The 19,374-nt window shown below is 44.1% G+C and overlaps 2 protein-coding genes across 9 annotated transcripts in view; one reads left to right on the top strand and one right to left on the bottom strand.

Moving 5' to 3' along the window:
* The window catches only part of TEX10 (testis expressed 10), a 61,903-nt gene extending 51,917 nt beyond the window's left edge, over positions 1-9,986 (top strand). For both annotated transcript variants that reach the window (XM_075416629.1, XM_075416627.1), the window contains exons 13-16: positions 5,090-5,170; positions 7,057-7,238; positions 8,239-8,449; positions 9,675-9,986. In XM_075416629.1, the coding sequence (XP_075272744.1) occupies positions 5,090-5,170; positions 7,057-7,238; positions 8,239-8,449; positions 9,675-9,788 (588 nt within the window). In that variant the 3' untranslated portion in view covers positions 9,789-9,986. The remainder of the gene's footprint in view (positions 1-5,089; positions 5,171-7,056; positions 7,239-8,238; positions 8,450-9,674) is intronic.
* Positions 9,987-10,168: 182 nt separating this feature from the next.
* The window catches only part of INVS (inversin), a 108,569-nt gene continuing 99,363 nt past the window's right edge, over positions 10,169-19,374 (bottom strand). For all 7 annotated transcript variants that reach the window (XM_075416620.1, XM_075416621.1, XM_075416623.1 and 4 more), the window contains 3 exons: positions 14,989-15,221; positions 13,956-14,036; positions 10,169-11,078 (listed from right to left, as the gene is read on the bottom strand). In XM_075416620.1, coding sequence (XP_075272735.1) covers positions 10,963-11,078; positions 13,956-14,036; positions 14,989-15,221 — 430 coding nt within the window. In that variant the 3' untranslated portion in view covers positions 10,169-10,962. The remainder of the gene's footprint in view (positions 11,079-13,955; positions 14,037-14,988; positions 15,222-19,374) is intronic.

Genomic DNA, 19,374 nt, shown 5'->3' with positions numbered 1-19,374 from the left:
CTTCCTAAAATACTTGATCCATTATCTTTCCTGCTTGCGTGGTTCCTCTCTGTGCTCATGCTTGTGTGTGTCTTCAGAGGAAGGTGAGTATTTTTCTTTGAAAAACAGTCCTTTGCAGCATGATGAAACTTGAAATAATATGCGGATTTTCCTTGGAGAGTTTCTGATAAAATATTTCTCTTGAGGCTTTTCGAGTCAGGATTCTATCACGTTATGGGAAAGCATTTGAGTGATTTAGGGAGTGGGAACAGTTAAATAATGAACAAAACATTACTCTTGGATCATCGTTTGTGCGTGTTCCTGTTGCCATGAGGGGCTCAGATTGAGACTGGGCTTCCTCGAGTCAACCCAGCTCTGCCTTTTGGAGTTGAGAGCATCTTACAGATAAGCAATGTTAAACTGGTGGATTCCTCTGATTGCACATTAGAGCTACGAAAAGCCTGTTTCAGGTTGGATTAAGAGTCAGGTTGGCTGTCAGCAAGCAAAAATGCTTTTCACTCATCCAGCTGAAGACTGGAGTAAAATACTCCATGGTATGGTGTCAGGATCTCCAAAAAGTTCCGGGGGTGCTCCTGAGCTGCCTGCGCAGCCTTCCCCCCCATCTTTGGCCCCTGTTTTTGCTGGCTGCTGTTGGAGTGTCTCTTCAGTATGGCAGGCAAGGAGGCCTGTGTAGTGACGAATTCCTAAAGCACTAGTAGGGCACCTGCTGTTGCAGTTGTGTGGCTTGGGGGTATGGTGGGTAGTTGGGCTTGTCTGATCAGTAAGGTTTGGTCTGAAAAACTGCCACTGGATTTACGGAGGCTGTGGTATTTGCTGCGTAATGCTAACAGATAATCCCTGTATTTGAAAGAATGCTTTTCTTTGACTTAATTTATTCAAGTGGACACTCAAACAAAATTAAAAAGGAACCAGAAAACCCAAAACCTCTAAATCAAACCTGTTCTAAAATACTTGTCTCAAAAAGATATAAACCCCCGCTATGATCAGAAGTGCTCGTTCTCTGTCCATGCACTGCAGTAATACTCTGAAACAGAACTACTCCGGCTTTAGTTCATAACCAATCTATGAATGCGCCAAAAACGTGATAAATGCTAATCAAATGTAAAATAATGAATCAGCTGTGGCATTTTATTATGGAAATTAAACATCATGCAAACCCTTGCCTAACGAAAAGAAATTGTCAGGAAAAATACTAATTTTCATGTGATAATTAAGTTTTCTTTGCTTTTCATTTCCATGTCTAATAACGTTTCAGTTTCACTTTTTATAACAGGCATTTGTTATGAAAACCTTTTCAAGCAGGATTTAATTTATGGAATTGAAAAGGATCGTCACTCCCACTTAATTGCAGGAAAATAGAACTGGATGTAGGGAATAGTTGTGCTATTTTAAGGGTCAGAAAGATCTAAAAAGTTGAAAAAATAACTTGCCAATGCACTTTACCACATCCCTTCTAAGCAAGTATGCTGCTCTTTAATGGTATGATGCCAATTTTCCTTGCCAGTTCTGTAAGAGTGTGAGTGCCGGCGGATTGTACCTGTCATGAAATGCTCCTACAACTTGTCATCTCGGGGAGCACCTCAGTGGACTGGTAGGCCTATTCTAGGGACGTAGTTCTAAGTGTGAAATATTATTAGTGGTTTCATTAATAACAAAACCTTAGCTTGCTGAGTGGGCCTGGTGGATTTGCCTTCAGAGTGTTTAATTTGTTGACCTCTTGTGGATGTGTGTTGAATTCAAAGGGCTCTCTGTAGCATACTGTGTCTGGTGTCACATGCTCACTAGTATGTGGCGTACCCTGTTTGTAAACTTCTGCGCTCCGTCTTACGAGCAACAAATGTCTCCTGCGTTTCCGCTTCCATAATCACTCTTCTCAATTTCCATCTCATCTGCATTCCCAACCAGCTATGATCGCCATTATTTTTTGCTGCTGTTTGGTTATATTTCTTTTCCTGCAGTGGTTTTCACCTCTGTTATATTTGTAAGCGACAATAATAGTATCGTTTTGCCAGCCTAGGTATGGGGTAAGTTCTTTCCATTGACACCTGGCAGACAGCATCTCTGTTCTTTGTGCAGTTTCTTTATGCCAGTTCAGTGTGAGTTTACTGTTCTTGAAAGAATGACAGTATGCAAAAGATAGTGTGGCCAGCAGGAGCAGAGGGGTGATCATGCCCCTGTACTCAGCACTGGTGAGGCCGCTCCTCGAGTACTGTGTTCAGTTTTGGGCCTCTCAGTACAAGAAGGACATTGAGGTGCTGGAGTGTGTCCAGAGAAGAGCAACGAGGCTGGTGAGGGGTCTGGAGAACAAGTCCTATGAGGAGCGGCTGAGGGAACTGGGGCTGTTTAGTCTGGAGGAGGCTGAGGGGGGACCTTATTGCTCTCTACAGCTACCTGAGAGGAGGTTGTAGTGAGGTGGGTGTTGATCTCTTCTCCCAAGCAACTAGCAAAAGGACGAGAGGAAATGGCCTCAAGATGTATCAGGGGAGGTTTAGATTGGATATTAGGAAAAATGTCTTTACTGAAAGAGTGGTCAGGCGTTGGAACAGGCTGCCCAGGGAGATGATGTAGTCTCCATCCCTGGAGGTGTTCAAAAGACGTGTAGATGTGGCCCTCTGGGACATGGTTTAGAAGGCATGGTGGTGTTGGGTTGATGGTTGGACTTGATGATCTTAGAGGTCTTTTCCAACCTTAATGATTCTGTGATTTTGTGAAATAGTCTAAGGTGGGGTCTTATGGAGTAGTACTGAATGATGACCCATATTCTCTCTGATCACTTCTGTTGTGATTATCTTTGTTTTTCCATCCTAGAGTGACATTTGCCCATTTCACGGTTGTATCATAACCACCTTGCGGTCAGTTGCTGTGCACAGAATTTTCTCCTCGTTTCCAACTGTTAAAACTCCTAGCTGCATGCAGAAGCTTTTGTTAGTCTCCAAGTGTATGACCTGCCATTTCTGTTTCACTGGGGTTTGGGGTTTGTTTTTCTGTATCTCTTATTCATCAAACCTATGTGATCTTTTCTATAGGTTAGTCCAATTCTCCTGTCTTGGCAGGGTTTCTCCACTTTGAGCTGTCAGCCGACAGATTTCATCGATGTATCTTTACCTTTTGTGTAAGTGTTACTCATTAAAATACTAGGTCAGACTGGTGTCAGTTTGTGCTTGACATGACAATCCCCAGTAGCAACCTCTGTCTCAGCTTGACTTTATTCCTTGACACTGCTAATATGCAGACATTTTGAGTGCGCTTCTTGGGAATATTCCAGAGTACTTAATGTTTTATCACTTTCAGTGTACAGAAGCACTGCCATGTGTAGGATGGAGTACACAGTTTTAATAATATTATTTCATTATCAAATAAATGTATAGTATCAAAAATAAGGGTATGCAGTGTAAGAGTATCCATACAATTCTTTTAAATAGCCCTACTAGTCAGACAAAATACTTGCACAGTTACACCTGTAATACTGATTAACGTGAGCAGTGTCCTGACAGGCTGACGATACTGTGTTCCCTCAAGCAGGTGGGTTAAGGATCTCCTGAATTTGGCCAGCGAAGCAGGGCTAAAAGCATGCGTGGCCTGTAATTTTGAAAAAAGCTGAGCACGCTTTGATATCGCCACAAGTGGCAGTGTTTGGCCATTTCTGATTAAACCACCACTGGCATCCAAATTACTTAGGATTGAGTTTTCATACTAGAAGACCTTGAGCTAACGGTTCTTTTCCTGACCTTTCCTTTCCTGGCAGTCTCTCTTCAGCTGGAAATGTTGTGGACTGTTACTTTTGACGCAACATGAGTGGTGTTTTCTGGTTTGTCATTATCTTTTGTTTAGGTGTCTTGACCTGCTCTGATTCAGCGTAAGTCTCAAAGCCAGTACGCTCTCACAGAATGTAATCCCTCAACTCAGAGCATTTTGTGACAGTTTTCTTTAGCTCTTTCTTCCGTCAGCAAGGTATCTTAGAGGAATGGTTTTTCCTTAGTCAAGATATTTCTAAAACTTGGGGACTTAAATTCCTCACTCTCTCAAACGTTTGGTCTTGCTGTTCCCTTTCTGGTTCCCTTAAGCACAAACAGGAGATTTAATTCCTCATGTATTGGTTCTTCAGTCGTCCTTCTTCCTCTGGACATCATGACTGCGAATGATCTAATAACGCATTCACGCTGCGCACGTTGCTTTCTCTGGAGGCTTCAGCTGACACTGGTGGGAGAAGCACGAATGCAAACAGAGGGAGGTCATCCAGGCTCTCTGAGTGGTTTGCAGTTTGTTGGAATAGATGGAAATTGAAAAGAGGTAGAGAAAGCCACCAGCTGAGGACTGTAGTATGGCTTACTAGCAGATCTGCTAGAGCTCTGGTTTCTTTAGCCTATCCAGGAGCCATATAGCATTTCATGTGATCTTGGTCAACTCTTCCCCGACACCCCCCCCCCCCCCCCACCCCAGTGGCCCTTCTCACCCATATGTTTTTTACTGAAAAAACCCAAGATCTGAGTCTTCGGTTCACTTTTTTTTTTTAACCTCTTTCTATCATGCCTCTGGGTAGCTAGTACAGTTTGGTAGTGCCTGATTATATAATACCAGAAAGTTTTTGGCAGTTCATAAAACCAGATTTCCCTTGTAGTATTACATTTCGTATCGTCTTTGAACATGACATTTTTGACGGTGTAGAGGAGAGTAAGTTGGAAATGGTTCTTTGCTACTTTCTTCTTTGTCACATTATTTTTCTGTCCTTTTTCACTGCGATTCCTCTGTTTCGTGCTTGATAAAGTTACTTGTGTTTTCTGAAATTCTTAAGCTCTGAGGAAGGGCAGGTGGAGCTTTGGTGTGGTGCCATAGCTGGATAGAATGAGGGAAAATGAAGGAAGCCACTACTGAAAAAACCTGATGGTGTAGGCCATCATCTCTTTAAGCACTGGACAGTTTGTTGGCCACGTTGCTCTTGTGTACTGTAGAAAATGAACACTTGGAGACAAAGCTGTTGTATCCCCACAGGTGCTTTGTATTCAGGTCTGTCAACAAGGCATGACTACACAGTGAGTGGTTGCTGGTTGCATTTAGAGTACTCACATGTAACTTTGTCTTATTTAAACAGATGATCTGTCACAGCTTGTCCACTATACCTTCTCAAAGTCAGTGTTTTGACATTCTCCAGACTGGCATCTGTAAATATCTGGTAAGTACCATTTTGTCTCCTAGGTTAACTTCCTTGTGATAGATTTTTGTAACAGTCTCGTTAACCCTCAAAATCCACTTACTCCGTGTATTTCATGTATAATTTCAACATTTGCAAAAATTTTCAACAAGATTAGCAGAATTTAAGAAAAAAATCTAATAACTGTTGGTATCCAAACTTACATGATTATTTTTGTCTGATTTGTGAATACTTCAGCTTGTTTTCAAGGAGGGGCAGCCATAAATGAAAGGTTTCTTGTTTTGTTTTGTTTTTTAAAAGAGCAGCTAGCAGCTTTAGAAGAGTTTTGTAGTCTGTCTCCTAATCCTGAACGCTCCCTGAGCAAGGAGGGGATGGCAAAGCCAGTGCTGTGAGGGACAGAATTTGCAGTCGAGTTACCTTTGCTAGCTGCTGAGAGGGAGGACCTGCCCCTCCTCTTGTCAGGATGCTTCTGCAATCCAACAAAGTACCTGCAGTTCCCTGTACGGAGCCTGACTGGAAAATCCCTAGACCAAACTGCAATGTGTGTGTTCACGTCATGCTCCAGCCCGGCCGGCTGGCACGTTTCATCAGCAGTGTTGGCTGATTGCATCTTCAGGATGCCGCTTCCTGTGCGGATGTCCATCTAGCTCACTGTCGTTATTTCCTGTTTGTGGCTGGCCAGGAACATCGTTACTAGTTTGTATTATTCAGTGCCTCAGTGTCCTGTGGTGTCCAGCAGTGCCTTGGTGACAGCTGCAGTCCGTCTTCTGTCGCGCAGGAACGCCGTCCTGCTCTTACCTCTGCAGCTGGCTGGCGCAAGGTCAGCTTGGGACAATGACTGGCGTGCGCTCTTGGCCTTGAAATACACCTACTGCCTTATGCTGGAAGTATTTGAAAGTTTGAACCTACCGTTGTTCTTCATCTTTCACCTCTCATGAGGAATCGTACCAGTGAAATACATTCCGTATTTCTGTAGCTTGTACTTCTTGATCTTTTTCTAAACATTTCTAAACGAGACAGCTGACCTTGGTAAGTGAACCAAGTGCCTCTGTCATCTTAAAGCAATGTACTTGCAAGTGAGCAAATTAGGCTACTCTGAAACTCCCCAGGTTGTTTTTTTAACAAGATAAATGGTGCCACATTAGCAATGCATAATTTATTTTTTTTACAGCTGTACGGGATAAAAATCTAGGATAGTTACTCAACAGCACTTCAAAATTTAAACTGCTGTCGAATTCATTGCCTCTACCCAAAAAAGAGATTTTTTTTTTTCTAAATTATTTTATTTATCCTGCCTAATAAAATCCTTACTCAAGATGATGTTCTCATTTTAACAACAGAAGAGTATCGCTCCAGCTGGGGGCCCACCGTGTGTTTCGTTAGTTTTAATTTAACTCTGCTAACAGTGCGCTCATTCCTGTGGAGCCCGTCGGCTTTCTGAGGAGACCGGCCCTGGTGAGGATGATGATCCAGTAGAAGCTTTTCTTGCTGGACAGCAAATCCGAGTTTCCTTCTACCTCAGCGACTGCTCGCTGGGGTTCCAAGACACTGAAAGGCCGCTCTGTCCCGTGGTGTGTGCTGAGAGGGAAAGACCTGCTCTGGCCAAAAGATTCTGTTTGTGCCGCTACCAGCACGCAGAGCAAGGCTCGGGTTTCGTGAATACGTCTGAGATGAGTGTGTGCTTAGAGGGGATGGAATGAAGATGCCGCTTTAACCTTCTGTTCACACGGTGGCAATGTCGTGGGAAAATAAGGATTAGGGAAAAATGCAGTAGTGTGTAGAACTTGAAAAAGACACAAAGTAATATATGTCATGATATGGAAGAGACTTACTCAGGTGTATCACTTGTGTATGAAGTGATGAACTTGTGGGGTTTTTTTTGTTGTTTTTTTCTGTTTTAATCCAAGGTTGGATTGGTTGTAATACCCGATAGCACAGCTGGATCTGTTCTATGTGCCATAAATAAGCTCTTGGATCAAGCCTGTATCCTAAGTGAAAACCTGCACAAGTTCCTAGCCTCTTGCTGTTACAGTCTTCTGTACTTTCTGCTGACTTTAGACAAGGAGGATGCAGAACACATACAGAAAAGGTAATGCTGCTTTTCTTACCATGTTCATTGCCTCTGCCTTTACACCCACAAGTAATTACAGGTGTAAAAAGAAAGGATACTGCCCCACATCCCCCCAGTTTATTTTGCAGTCTTTCACTTCAATACTTGGATTTAAGAAAACCAGCTGCAAAGTTAGCTGGAGTCATTTAAAACAATAACTGAAGAAGGTTTCACCTCAAAGCTTTTACTTAGTTGTTCTAGTTCAATGTCAGAACCATCCTGAGTTTAGAAGGGTGGATATTTATACCTCAATCTTTAGCTTTAGCCTTTAGTTTCATTAGATACATTGAAAAGTAACATGCAAAGGATTTGGCTTTATAACCTTGTACTCCTAACTGACTTGGTATTTCAGCTTTAACGAACTTCTCAGGCATCATTTTATAGACTGCAAATCCATTTGATTTAAAATAAACAGAAGCTACAGATACCAGATTTAAATAAGTTTATTTACCTGTGTAACAGAGATGTCTTTAAACGGTTTACACTTCAGATTTTTCCTCTGCCTGTTCCATATAAGGGGAAGTTGTTCAAAGCTTACTTAAAATTGGATACATGTTTTTAGAGCTGGAGTCCTCCTTCACACGGTATTTAATGACTTGCATATTGCAAAAAGCCAATTCCATTGTTTGATTTCTTATGAGTCTTAAATAAAGATTGATGTGTACCTGAACTATGACTGAACTAAAAACCTCTTTTGAGCTGCATTGAGCGGAAATTACACTCTGTAAGTGCTTCAGCAACATCTGTAGCTCCAGGGCAAGACATTAAATTATTTCCAGTGCTGTATATAATTTTAGAGTATTTTCAAGTTTAGCATCTTCTGACACAGATTTTCTGCTTCGCCGCTAACGATGGTGAAGGCAGTTGGCATGTTTACATTGAGAGGCACGTTTCCTCGTACAGCTGTGAGGCTGTCACAGAAGCACTCTTGAAATACGTGCCCTTGATCATTTCAGTCTGTGTTCTCCCTTCCTCTCAGAGATATGCTGTGGGGATCATGCATTTCTGCATTAGCACTCCTGCCACGACTACTGAGACTGATGCTGCAGAGTCTGCAAGTGAGCAGGATCTGTCGGGAAGAGCTGCCCGTCGTTGCTCAGTTGCTTCGCTTACTCATGCAGCACGGTCAGCTCAGGAGCCATATGATCACCAACGAATTTCTGGTGCAACAGATTATCAAGGACATCATGGTATGAAACTTCTTTTTGTTTCCCAGAGACTACAAGGATACACTTTATGTTTAAAAATCGTTGCAAACCCTGAAGAAGAGATGTTTAGCAAAACACAAGTCATGATTGGCTTTTATTTGTCTTGGAAGTGCAGGCTGTGTAGCGCCGTGTCCGAGCTCCTGCGGGCATTGCACAGATGAGACAGCTCTGAAGGTTAGCTTGCGCCCAGGCCAGGGGTCCTGGGCAACAGTTGGCTTCCTAACAACATGCCCTGGAAGCGGGTTGCTAACAGGCAGTCAGGCTGAGGGACAGCTGTCCCAAGATAAGGAACTAGTTCTTCTGTTTATTGGAGCGGGGGTATACAGGTGTACGAAGATGTTATTAGATCGGACAAACCCTCTTAAATATGCACAGTGCTAAATACACTCTCTTTCAAATAGCGCCAAACCCAGCACTTCTGTTCCCATACCTACGTTCCAGTGCTTTTGAGACTACTACAGCTGCTGATCTCTTCAGGAAAAAAGCCTGAGAGCGCCTTCGCACAAGGCTCTCACTGGTTTTGAGCGCAGAAAGCTTGTGCGGCGCACAGGTTTGGAGAAGTGAGCCACACGTGCCCATTAGTAGCTTGTGACGGGTCTGTTGCCAGAAACGTAAGGTCAGGGGTGACAAAAGCAGGCATAGAGGCGTTGTGCCAGTGCTCTAACGGGGAATGGAGGGGTTGGTTTCCTTTGGTGTCGAGAATGCCTCAGCCCGGTTTTGTGATGTGCCACTGGGGAAGGGGAGGGGGGATGGGTGATACTGGTTATGGTTTTTACTACTGGTGACTGCCAGGGAGAGTGAATGACTGACCCGTGGGCTGTGTTGGTCTGTTGGTAGCAGTTCTCCTGTCGACTGGGGTGTTGAGCGCTCCTGCTTTAGCAGAACCATGCTCATTTGCATTTTAATTGACTATAAACTGCAGAATTGGAAAGTGAGCAAGCCACTATAATTAAGAGTAAGGAAACCACATCTGGTGTAATTCACACACTTTGTAATGTAACACCACCTTGGTGTACCAAGCAGTAAGGCTTTGTTGATGTACCATGTGGAAATGTGTCAGTGAGAAGAATTAAGGTCACGGGGCGCAGGTGAACAAGGCCGTCTTGTACCTACAGCAGCGACCCGGTTAACTGTAAAAACAAAGCAAAGCTTTACAAGTGCTGCTGGTGAAATTGAGTTTTACCTTTTTCTCCCCCCTTCTTCCTAGACACTGAAGAGTGGTGAAGTTCAAGAGCAGTGGCTAACAGACCTCCATTACTGTTTCAACATCTACCTTGCCTCTCACCCCCAGGGACCTGGCCCTATGAACGCAGTGTATTAAAGAGGTCGAACTGCATTTATTGTAAAGCATTTACTTCTATTTAGTTTTGAATGGAAGATGTTGGAACAAAGCTCATCAATTTTTTTGTAAGTGAAACAGAATAAAAATTTTACAAAGAACTGCACACCTCTATTGCCTTTCTTTTCGAGCAAGTGAACGTTACTGGGAAGTTGTGTTAGGAGATGTGGTGACCACACTGAAGGACGGTACAGAAGAATCCGGGCTCCTTGAAGCTTAAGCGCTTGCAGAGAAACAGACTTATACCGACTCCAGTCACCTATTATTTCAAAGCATTGTATTGATTAAAAGAATTAGAATTATGTAATACCAACTAGAAGAAAAAACAGAAAACAGTATACTTTGAAGCAAGAGTAACATTTTTTTATTCTTGCTGAGTTTATATTTTTAAATACTTAGTGCAAGGTAAATACTGTACACTGGCAGCTCCAAAGCTATTTTAAGGACAAGTTTTCTTCTAGAATAGGTCCCATCTTTTCTTGCTTTATGTAGAAACTTTTTGTGATGTACAAAAATAGTTATTAACATGGAAAGCATTTGTGATAATCTCAAAGGGTCGAAAACACACCCCTAACAATTTCCATAGGCCGTGGAAAGCAATTTATTTACTGAGTGTTTTTTGTCAACATTTCTACTTTTCCTTCCGCTTCCATAGCTGGCTAAGAAACAACTTGCTGCTTTAGCGCAGAAGTGGAGCTTGAAGGCTGTGCTTCTGTTCCTGTTTAGATTTTGAAATACATTTAATAAATTTGAGGTGAAATCGAACAGCAGTCTTTCAGAACTGTTACATCTTTCGTACAGTTTCCCTCCCCTTTGAAAATGGCATTTGATGAACACATTCAAAATTCCTACTTTTGGCAATGGAAAACGTTGGGAGCCCCTGCAACTCCATTGTAATGCTGGGCTTTGTGCTGCATTTTCTGTTTGGAAATGCAAATCAGATTTCATCTTTCAGTAAATAAATTAAGTTGTGTTTAAAAACTACTTTGTACACAAAATGGGTCCAACTCCTTAAAAGTCTGCTCGGCATGTAAAGCTGAGATAACAGAAAATTGAAAATGTGTTCAAGTTTAATACATTGTAGATGACTTGTGCGTTAGGAAAGGTAACAGTTGTACCAGAATTTGTTTTCTAAATTCCAAACGTTCAGTTTTGCTTAGTGCTTGAGTCTTGTACTTTTGGATTTTGCAGCAGTGGTTGGTGTCATGTTGTAGGAAAACTGCTTTGATTTTCCCATGTTCTCCAGCAAATTAACACACTGTAGGTTGTTTACTGCAAAAGAACAAAATGGTTTTGATGAGTAGCTCTGGTGGATAAAAAGGAGTCTACACCACGCCCTAGATTTCATAAACGATGAATATCCCCTGAAGAGAACACGCCTTTTTCCTGACAGCTCAGTGCTGACTAGCTGTCAGTAAGAGTTCGGTCTCGGTGGCAGCCAGCACCGCTTGTACAGAATGCTGCTGCCCGTGTTTGACGCAGCCTGCGATAACGGAGCTTAACTGGAGATTTACTTTGTAAACAAACAGGTTTCCCAGCTGATGGTTCAGTTGCTAACACCATGCTCTTGGCGGAGTCTGCTGAAGAGCAGCGAGAGATTTTGCTGGGCAATATTTAGCAGCATGAGGTACTGGGGCCTTTCTAGAAGGTGGGGGGAGCTAGTCCAGGGGGAAAATGAGTACTCTGAACTATTAGAAAGCAAAAATTAATGTCAGCTGACCATTCTCTAAATTTTGAGTCTGGCTGAATCTCTGGACTTACTCAATGTTGTTACTGTTGTGTGTTTTCCTCTCCCAGTTCTGCAGAGATGGGATGCAAGCACTCCCGTGCTTCATCCCACTCTAGCCAGGGTCATCCCGAGTGCGCAGCTGAATGTTGCACCGCGGGGCAGAACCCAGCGCACCGCGGGGCGGGCTGTCTGTCTCATGCCAGAACCGCAAACCTCCTCCTTTGCACCTCTGTACGCACACATCAGTGTCCACAGCGAGACAAAGAAATGGACACGTCGGTCTGGCCTGCTGCAGAGAGCCCGTAAGCGCCATGTACTGAATTGAGAAAAGGCGCCTGTTTAATAAAAAAATACGTTGAAAAAGGATCGACTTTCAGGTCCCAAAGTGTTTTAAGTGTAACAAGCATAGAGGCCCTATTTGCCAGAGCGTTTCGAAGTGCCTGCCCGCTGTCTGTATGTCCCATGGCCTGTTCATTCTCTGCCTGTCGCCCTCTGCCCCCGACTTGTGCGTTCCCACTCAGCCGTCTGCCTGTCCCCGCTGCAAAGCCTTCGGACTGCTCCTGCCAGCAAGCCAGCCGAGCTTGGTGTCCTTCCCCGTTACACATTTGTCACTGCAGGCTTTTTCCGCTGCCCCGTGCACGTTAAAACTAGGGCTGGCGGTCAGCCTTCGCCTCCCCAGCTGTGCCGCGAACCGCACGGCCGGGCCTGCGCCACGCCGGGCACCGGCGCAGGGAGGGGAGCGGCTGGCATTCGCCACTGACAGCTCTGAACTTTCCCACCAGCCGTAATGTCGTCACGCGCGAAGGCAGGCAGACGAGAAACACGTTAGTGTCTTTAAGTACGGGCTAAAGGTCCCCGAGCTCCTAGCAGGTGACTGAAAGTAGGCAGTGTTCTGGGGGAACTGGGCAGAGTTCCTATCGCTGGCCCACTCGTCACCAAGTTATGAAAGCAAAGGACACTCCAAACCTCCAAAGAAAGCCTTTGTATTTCAGCAGACAGGGAGAGCTGTTGTCCTGGGAAGCTAAACGAAAAGAAGCATTATTTGCTAAAGTTCTTTTACAATTTAGATTCCTATCTGCGTGAAGAGGTGGCAATCAAACACCTGTCTGGTCACACCGCTTAATTAAAACAGTTTTCAAACAGCGGATGAAAGGCGCCTCTGTCTCTTCGACAGGCAGAAACTCACCTACAGTTCTAACAAACCCAAGGATGGGGCTGCTGTTGGATTTCCTTCTGACTTCAGAGTTTTGTTAAATGGGTCAGAAAATGCATTTACTGCCCTTTGCGAACTACCGGAGCCACTGTCTCCTCGAAGCGTTTGCTGTGTTGCTGCCTGGCTGGGGCCTGCCCATGCACCATGGGCGCTGCAGCCGCGGACGCCAGCCGGCCAGCCAGGCACTACATCGTCACGCGGTGAAGCGCTAGGATTATTTTAGCTCCCATCCCCGAGCAAGTGCATAATACTCTCAGAAAAGTCTTAAAAAACGGCACTTAGTAAAGAAGTGTTAAGAGAGATGATCACGTACGCTTAACTTAATTTCTAAGCTGCAGCTGTCAATCAATGCCACAAGCATGAAAAGGTCCAGCCTTTAATGACCTTGATAACACCTCTACAAGCTCGTTTTACGCTGCTGTTTTACGTGGTGTAGCTCCATCTGGCTGCCTGCAGGGTCTGCCAGTCCTCCTCGTGCCAACCCTACCGCCCCAACAGCAGTTGCACACGTAAAATTTCAGTTACAAACAGAACTAAGGCTTTCCCGAGGAAGACCTGGTAATGACTGCGTGGCTTCTGAGTTAAGCAGAAAATAAGCGCATGGTTTTGTCAGAGCCTTAAAACTTCTGCAAGTAGAATTTGATGAAGGAATTGAGGCTCTGTGCCCAGCGCAGGAACCCCATTTCGCCGTTTTAAAAGCAAGGGCAGGGATCAGATGAGCAGCTTCGGATGTTGAAGTTTCCGTCTATGCGCTAAACCATGCATTTCTGACAGGTGCGCAAACTCTTGCCACACGTAGCAATGCACTTTCTTTGCTGCTGAACCAAAGTATGAGCATGTGTAAGCAATTTTAACCACAGGTGAATGCTACCTGGCTCATCACTGTAAAAGTCCATTATATTAAGGGCTTTCCTAGTAACAGCCCAATGAAAACTGGTTTTCATATAAATGATTCAACATCAGGATGAAAGTGCAGTGCTCAAAGAAGTCCAAGAGTAGTGAAAGAAACAACAGCTTGGTAGTAGTTATGTGTTTTCATACGAGATCCCATTTCCTGAGCAGATTTTTTTTTTTTCTTTTCCAAGATGAAACCATCTTGGAAATGAAATTAATGAAATTTTTATTTTGAATTGAAATAATTAATGAAAATTAAATTACCATTGAAACCAGGTATCTAAACGCTGTTCTTAAAATGTACGTGTCCTACCTGAGACCAGCTGCACATCAGAAAGTTTCAGCTTAGAAGGAGGTCTTGCTGGCTGATACACTTTGCCTTCCTGAGAACGTCCTTTAACAAACAATATGAACAGCTCTGTGTTTATTCGCATAAAGATGTGGTTATGCATAGCTGTAAACTATTAAAGCAGGCTACAGGATTATTTTATCCTAAAAATTACTCTAATTTATGATGAGGAAACTCATGAGACATTCTATATGACAGAAAATTGTGACAACCACAACTGAACTTTAACTAAAGTTAAAATACGTCTTGCAGTTGCTATAAAAAAGAAGGAAAATAAAATTATTAGCTTTATTTTTTGTAATCCTTTTTGGCTATCTACACTACAGAGCCATGAGAAAAGTGACTTACCACCTGGTAAAGTACATATAGTTAGCACATCCTTACTCCACCAATAATCCAGAGTGTAAAGGAACTCAAGGTTTGAAAGCAATGCTTTTCTTCTACCCTTTCTTCAGGACGCATTCCTTTGCACCATGCAGAGTGCAAAGCAGTGCAGCCTGATCATAAAAGATGATCTTGCTCTTCCAATAAAGACCGGCTGTCTCCAAACAAGAAAGTTATTAACGTGGAACAAGACTATATTCTTCAAATGGAAATATTTTAAAAATAATACAAACCCCAAAAACTTTAAAACAATGCTTAAAAACATTAAACTGTGCTCTGGCTAGCCACTGTGCGTTGACAGAGCCAGCCACCCCCAGTTTAACTGCACTCTTCTCTTTCCGCACTGACACATGTGAGCAGCTCTGGCAACAGCACTATTTGGCTGACCAAGTGGTGATTCCAGCAGCTTCAGCAGCAGCCATTTTAAATCACAGAGGTTTGGGATTTTCTTCAGCCTGAGACAGAAATACAGTTACCCAGGACACCTCAGATTCAGAGTCATTTTTATAAATAGCTGAAATCCCTAACAAACAGGTAAGAAGTGTGTAGAAGAATACACTCTGTTACAAAAATAAAAGCGTAGCTATTTAAGGTACAGTGAAGACAAAATTACCATAGATCTGCTTAAGGATGGACTGCTTGCTGCTTTTTGTGGCTGAGCTGGTTTTGTTTACAGCTTTCAGGCTTTTACACGAAGGACCTGATTTCAGAGGGCTGTGGTTCAGCTGTTTCTTCCAAGCAACCTGAATGAAGAAGGCAGCTGTCTCTTGTCTCCATTTGTCTTCATCTTCTTTGCACTGCCGCTTAGCACCAAGAAGCTGAAACAACTCCTGTCTTAGCTGGTAACTAGGGAGCAGAAAAGAGAAGAGCACTTGTTTTAGGTGACCTGTTTTAACTTCGGTGCTTTCCACGCATCAGTTCACATGGTGGATTACGTGAGTAACTGGGAAAACAGAACTCCCACTGATGCGCCAAGTCATTTGGATGAGAAATGTTTGCTCGGAAGAAAAACTAGGAGGTGGGTTCAACTCTGGATGCGTCCATTACTTCACACGGTTAATAAAGATCTGGCATTACAGGTATGAAAAGTTACAGCACTGCAACATCAGCTTATCAGCTGCTTTACAATATAGAGAAGATCTGGAGCAGACAAAACCGATAAATATTTAGGATGTCACAGTAGAACTGTTTTCTCATTTTCACAGTACGCACAGCCTAGTAGCGCCACATTTTCTCGTGTTCCTTACCACTTTGTATTCTCCATCAATCAGCGCCAGAGACGAGCCAAATCTACCTTGTATGGATTCAGCTGCGCAATTCCTCTACAGAAAGGAGCTGCTTTCCTCCCCTCCTCCGAAGGCGCTCCCCTCGCTGTGTTCTCAGCGATCTGTTCTGGCTTTTTTCACCATCCCCTCAGCGGCCCCCTGTCTCCCAGCCCAACGGCTGCTTTGATCTTACACGCGGTCGCAGCCCTGCTCCAAGGGGCAACGGCAGATTATCCGTCCTCCTCCCCACTTCGGTGCTAACGGCACCAGCGACAAGGAGTTGTCTGGGGTCTCTTCTTGTGAATCAGATACAAGTATTCCATCAGACATTGGCATTTCAGACTTGCAAGTTAATTAACTGGCCTAGCAACTAACTCTGAATCTTCCCAGTACAAACCTGTCACAAATGAACACTGAGTAACGCTTATTAATTATAAGTGTTTGGTAATGGGCCGAAACACACTGATCATCACCACCTCCGGCATTCAGAACGGCTTCTACTGGGTACCCCAGTAAAGGGAACGAGAAAGGAAGGAGAAAGAGGTGCTTCTGTTCTGTTGCTCCATCTGCAACAAGTTCTAAATTAAAACAAAAGCCAGCACAACCAGATACAAATTGTTTAAATATATGTTACAAGCCAATGAACTATATAATTCAAACAAAACAGCAGCCGTATGCAGAAAATGAGTACATAAAAGCGCAACAGAATGCCAAAGGGGGATGATATGCTCAGTTATGGCCCCAATAATTTTAAGCTTTCAATAAGCTTAGCTCTGTGAAATTTGCTGGGCGAGACAAACCTATTTAATCTTAATTTAGTGGAGCTTCAGAACTCAGGCATGTACTGTTACACAGCTCATTACAGTACATCACGAACGTGGGGAGGAACTGCATCTCACCGCTACATGTCCGTAGTGCCTGCAAGCTGCCAAGCCCCGTGTGAATTCGGAACAGGAGTGTTCTCCAGCAACAGAAGAAAAAAATGATGCGGTTTTGTTAAATAACACATCACTTAGAACTTTGCAACGGGGTAAGGGAGGAAGATAAAACAAGGGGGAGGGGGCACAATTACAGTGACTTGGTAACATAACGTGAGCTAAGGAGGGGTTATGTGAACACCGCTGCAGGAAAAACAGCTGGGGAACTGTTTTATACTTGAGCAGGAAAGAATACCAAGCTGTTCTCCTGCAACTCGGTAATTACTGCCAGAGGCCTTTGCTGACACGTGAAACGACCCATTCACGGGCACTCCAGCTTCACACCCAGCTGCGGTTTTGTGTTTGTAGAGAACTTCTGGTAGTTTTTAGCAACAAGAAAACAACTGTGAGGCTCGGACACTGAGCAGGCATCGGCAGGTATCTCTAGCACATGTGCACGTTATTTTAATTGAGCTCTCCCGTAACAGCTCGCTCTGATCCTAGTGAGAAAACAGAACGGGACCGAGTTCGATGCTCTGTGATCTGATGTGGTGCATTACCAAAACACCCAACGCTTAGTCAATGAAATTACTGCACATAACACAAACGTGGAATATAAGCACAGAATGACAAAGCTGGCTAAAGGTATTCAGATTCGTCATTAGGGAAGCTCTAATCTTAAAAACTACCACTGGTCAAAGCATGCGCATAGCAATAATATATCAAAAAATACAGCTTGACTCCAGCAGGAGAGCAACAGTGACAGCGACCAACTCATCCCCAGCTTCTGTCGCCTGGCTGGACCCTGGAGAACGGCCCAGGCCTCAGCAGCCCCCACAAGAGAGCGGGCCAGACACGGGATCGGTAAGCCTCAGCGAGCAGGAGAAGCAATTAACCTTTGGCAAGCCACACACCTTAAAATACACTTTGGAGGACTACATTTATAAACTTTGTGGTCTGTGGGAATTGAAACGTTTTCCCGAGAAAGGCAAGTTTAGTACACTTACGTAGACCAGTACCGCTGCGCTGCTCACAATAGCTCTCAATAAACTCTCAGTAAGTAAATCACAACTATGAGTTTTGCAGAGTGAGACAGATGGATTTAATCCCAATTTAGAGAAATGCCAGAACTCAAGCGTGTACTTCTACACGTTTAATGTAGAAATATATATTAATGATGTAGAATTGTATTGCTGTCTACAAGTCCATGCTACTTACCGGTGCAAGCCTGGACCCAGAAGACAAACACAGGACTGAGTGAGACCCACAGCCACACAGTGGGAACCAGCTTAGGAACTACAATTCATTGTACAGTGGATGGGAAATGAGGTTCTTTCAGAGAGAGTGCCAGAATGACTGACATATTAGTCATCAGCACATACAGCTGCCTAGCGTGAGCTAGCTGGAAATGCTAACCATGACTTCTTGGCAGGCAGCTGCCACCATCTGACTCCGGATCCACATCCTAAAATACCCAAACCACCTCTTTTTTGAGACATATATGAACTCTGCTTCAAAGGAAGAGGCAGAAGTCGTCTTCTTTTTAAAATTAAACATTATCACTGTAGTATGTAGTTATCAAACAAAATAAATTATCGCTGTAGTAATGTAATGTAGTGATGTACTGCCTCCTGACCTCAGAGCCGGGCAAGATTACGGCGCAGTTCATCCTGAGTGCGCTCACTGGGCCTGTGAAGGACAACCAGGGGCTCAGGCCCAGCCAGCATGGCTTCATGAAAGGCAAGTCCTGCCTCACCAACCTGATCTCCTGCTATGACCAGGTGACCTCCCTAGTGGATGAGGGAAAGGCTGTGGATGTTACCTACCTGGACTTTAGTAAGGCCTTTGACACTGTTCCCCACAGCATCCTCCTGGAGAAACTAGCTGCCCGTGGTCTGGATGGGTGTACTCTCTGCTGCATAAAGAACTGGCTGAATGGTCGAGCGCAGAGAGTGGTGGTGAATGGAGTTAAACCCAGCTGGCAGCCGGTCATGAGTGGTGTTCCCCAGGGCTCAGTTTTCGGTCTGGTCTTGTTTAACATCTGTATCAATGATCTGGATGAGGGGATTGAGTGCTCCCTCAGTAAGTCTGCTGATGACACCAAGTTGGGCGGGAGTGTCCATCCACTGGAGGGTATGAAGGCTCTGCAGAGGTATCTGGACAGACTGGATCGATGGGCCGAGGCTGGTGAAGGGTCTGGAGAACAAGTCTTACCAGGAGCAGCTGAGGGAGCTGGGGTTGTTTAGTGTGGAGAAGAGGAGGCTGAGGGGGGGACCTTATTGCTCTCTACAACTACCTGAGAGGAGGCAGTAGTGAGGTGGGTGTTGGTCTCTTCTCCCAAGTAACTAGCGACAGGACGAGAGGCAATGGCCTCAAGTTGTGTCAGGGGAGGTTCAGATTGGATATTAGGAAAAATGTCTTTACTGAAAGAGTGGTCAGGCATTGGAACAGGTTGCCCAGGGAGGTGGTGGAGTCTCCATCCCTGGAGGTTAAATGTGACACTTTGTGACATGGTTTAGTAGTCATGGTGGTGTTTGGTTGATGGTTGGACTTGATGATCTTAGAGGTCTTTTCCAACCTACAATTCTCTGATTCGCTGACTCCATCCCTCTGACCATTTTTGCAGCCCTCCTCTGCACCCACTCCAACAGGTCCATGTCTATCTTCTATTGCGGATGCCCAGACATGGATGCATAAACAGCAAACAGAGAACAAAGATGATAAAAGTACAGAAATAGGTGATACTGTACAAAAAAGTCAGAATTTTGACGGAAAAAAAAGAGGCTCCAAAATGAATTAAAAATACCACGTTCCAAA

Source organism: Opisthocomus hoazin, chromosome 3 (genome assembly GCF_030867145.1).
Source record: "Opisthocomus hoazin isolate bOpiHoa1 chromosome 3, bOpiHoa1.hap1, whole genome shotgun sequence".
NCBI lineage: Eukaryota > Metazoa > Chordata > Aves > Opisthocomiformes > Opisthocomidae > Opisthocomus > Opisthocomus hoazin.
The sequence above is the reverse complement of the archived record's forward strand: the minus strand, read 5'-3'. Positions and strand labels throughout refer to the sequence as shown.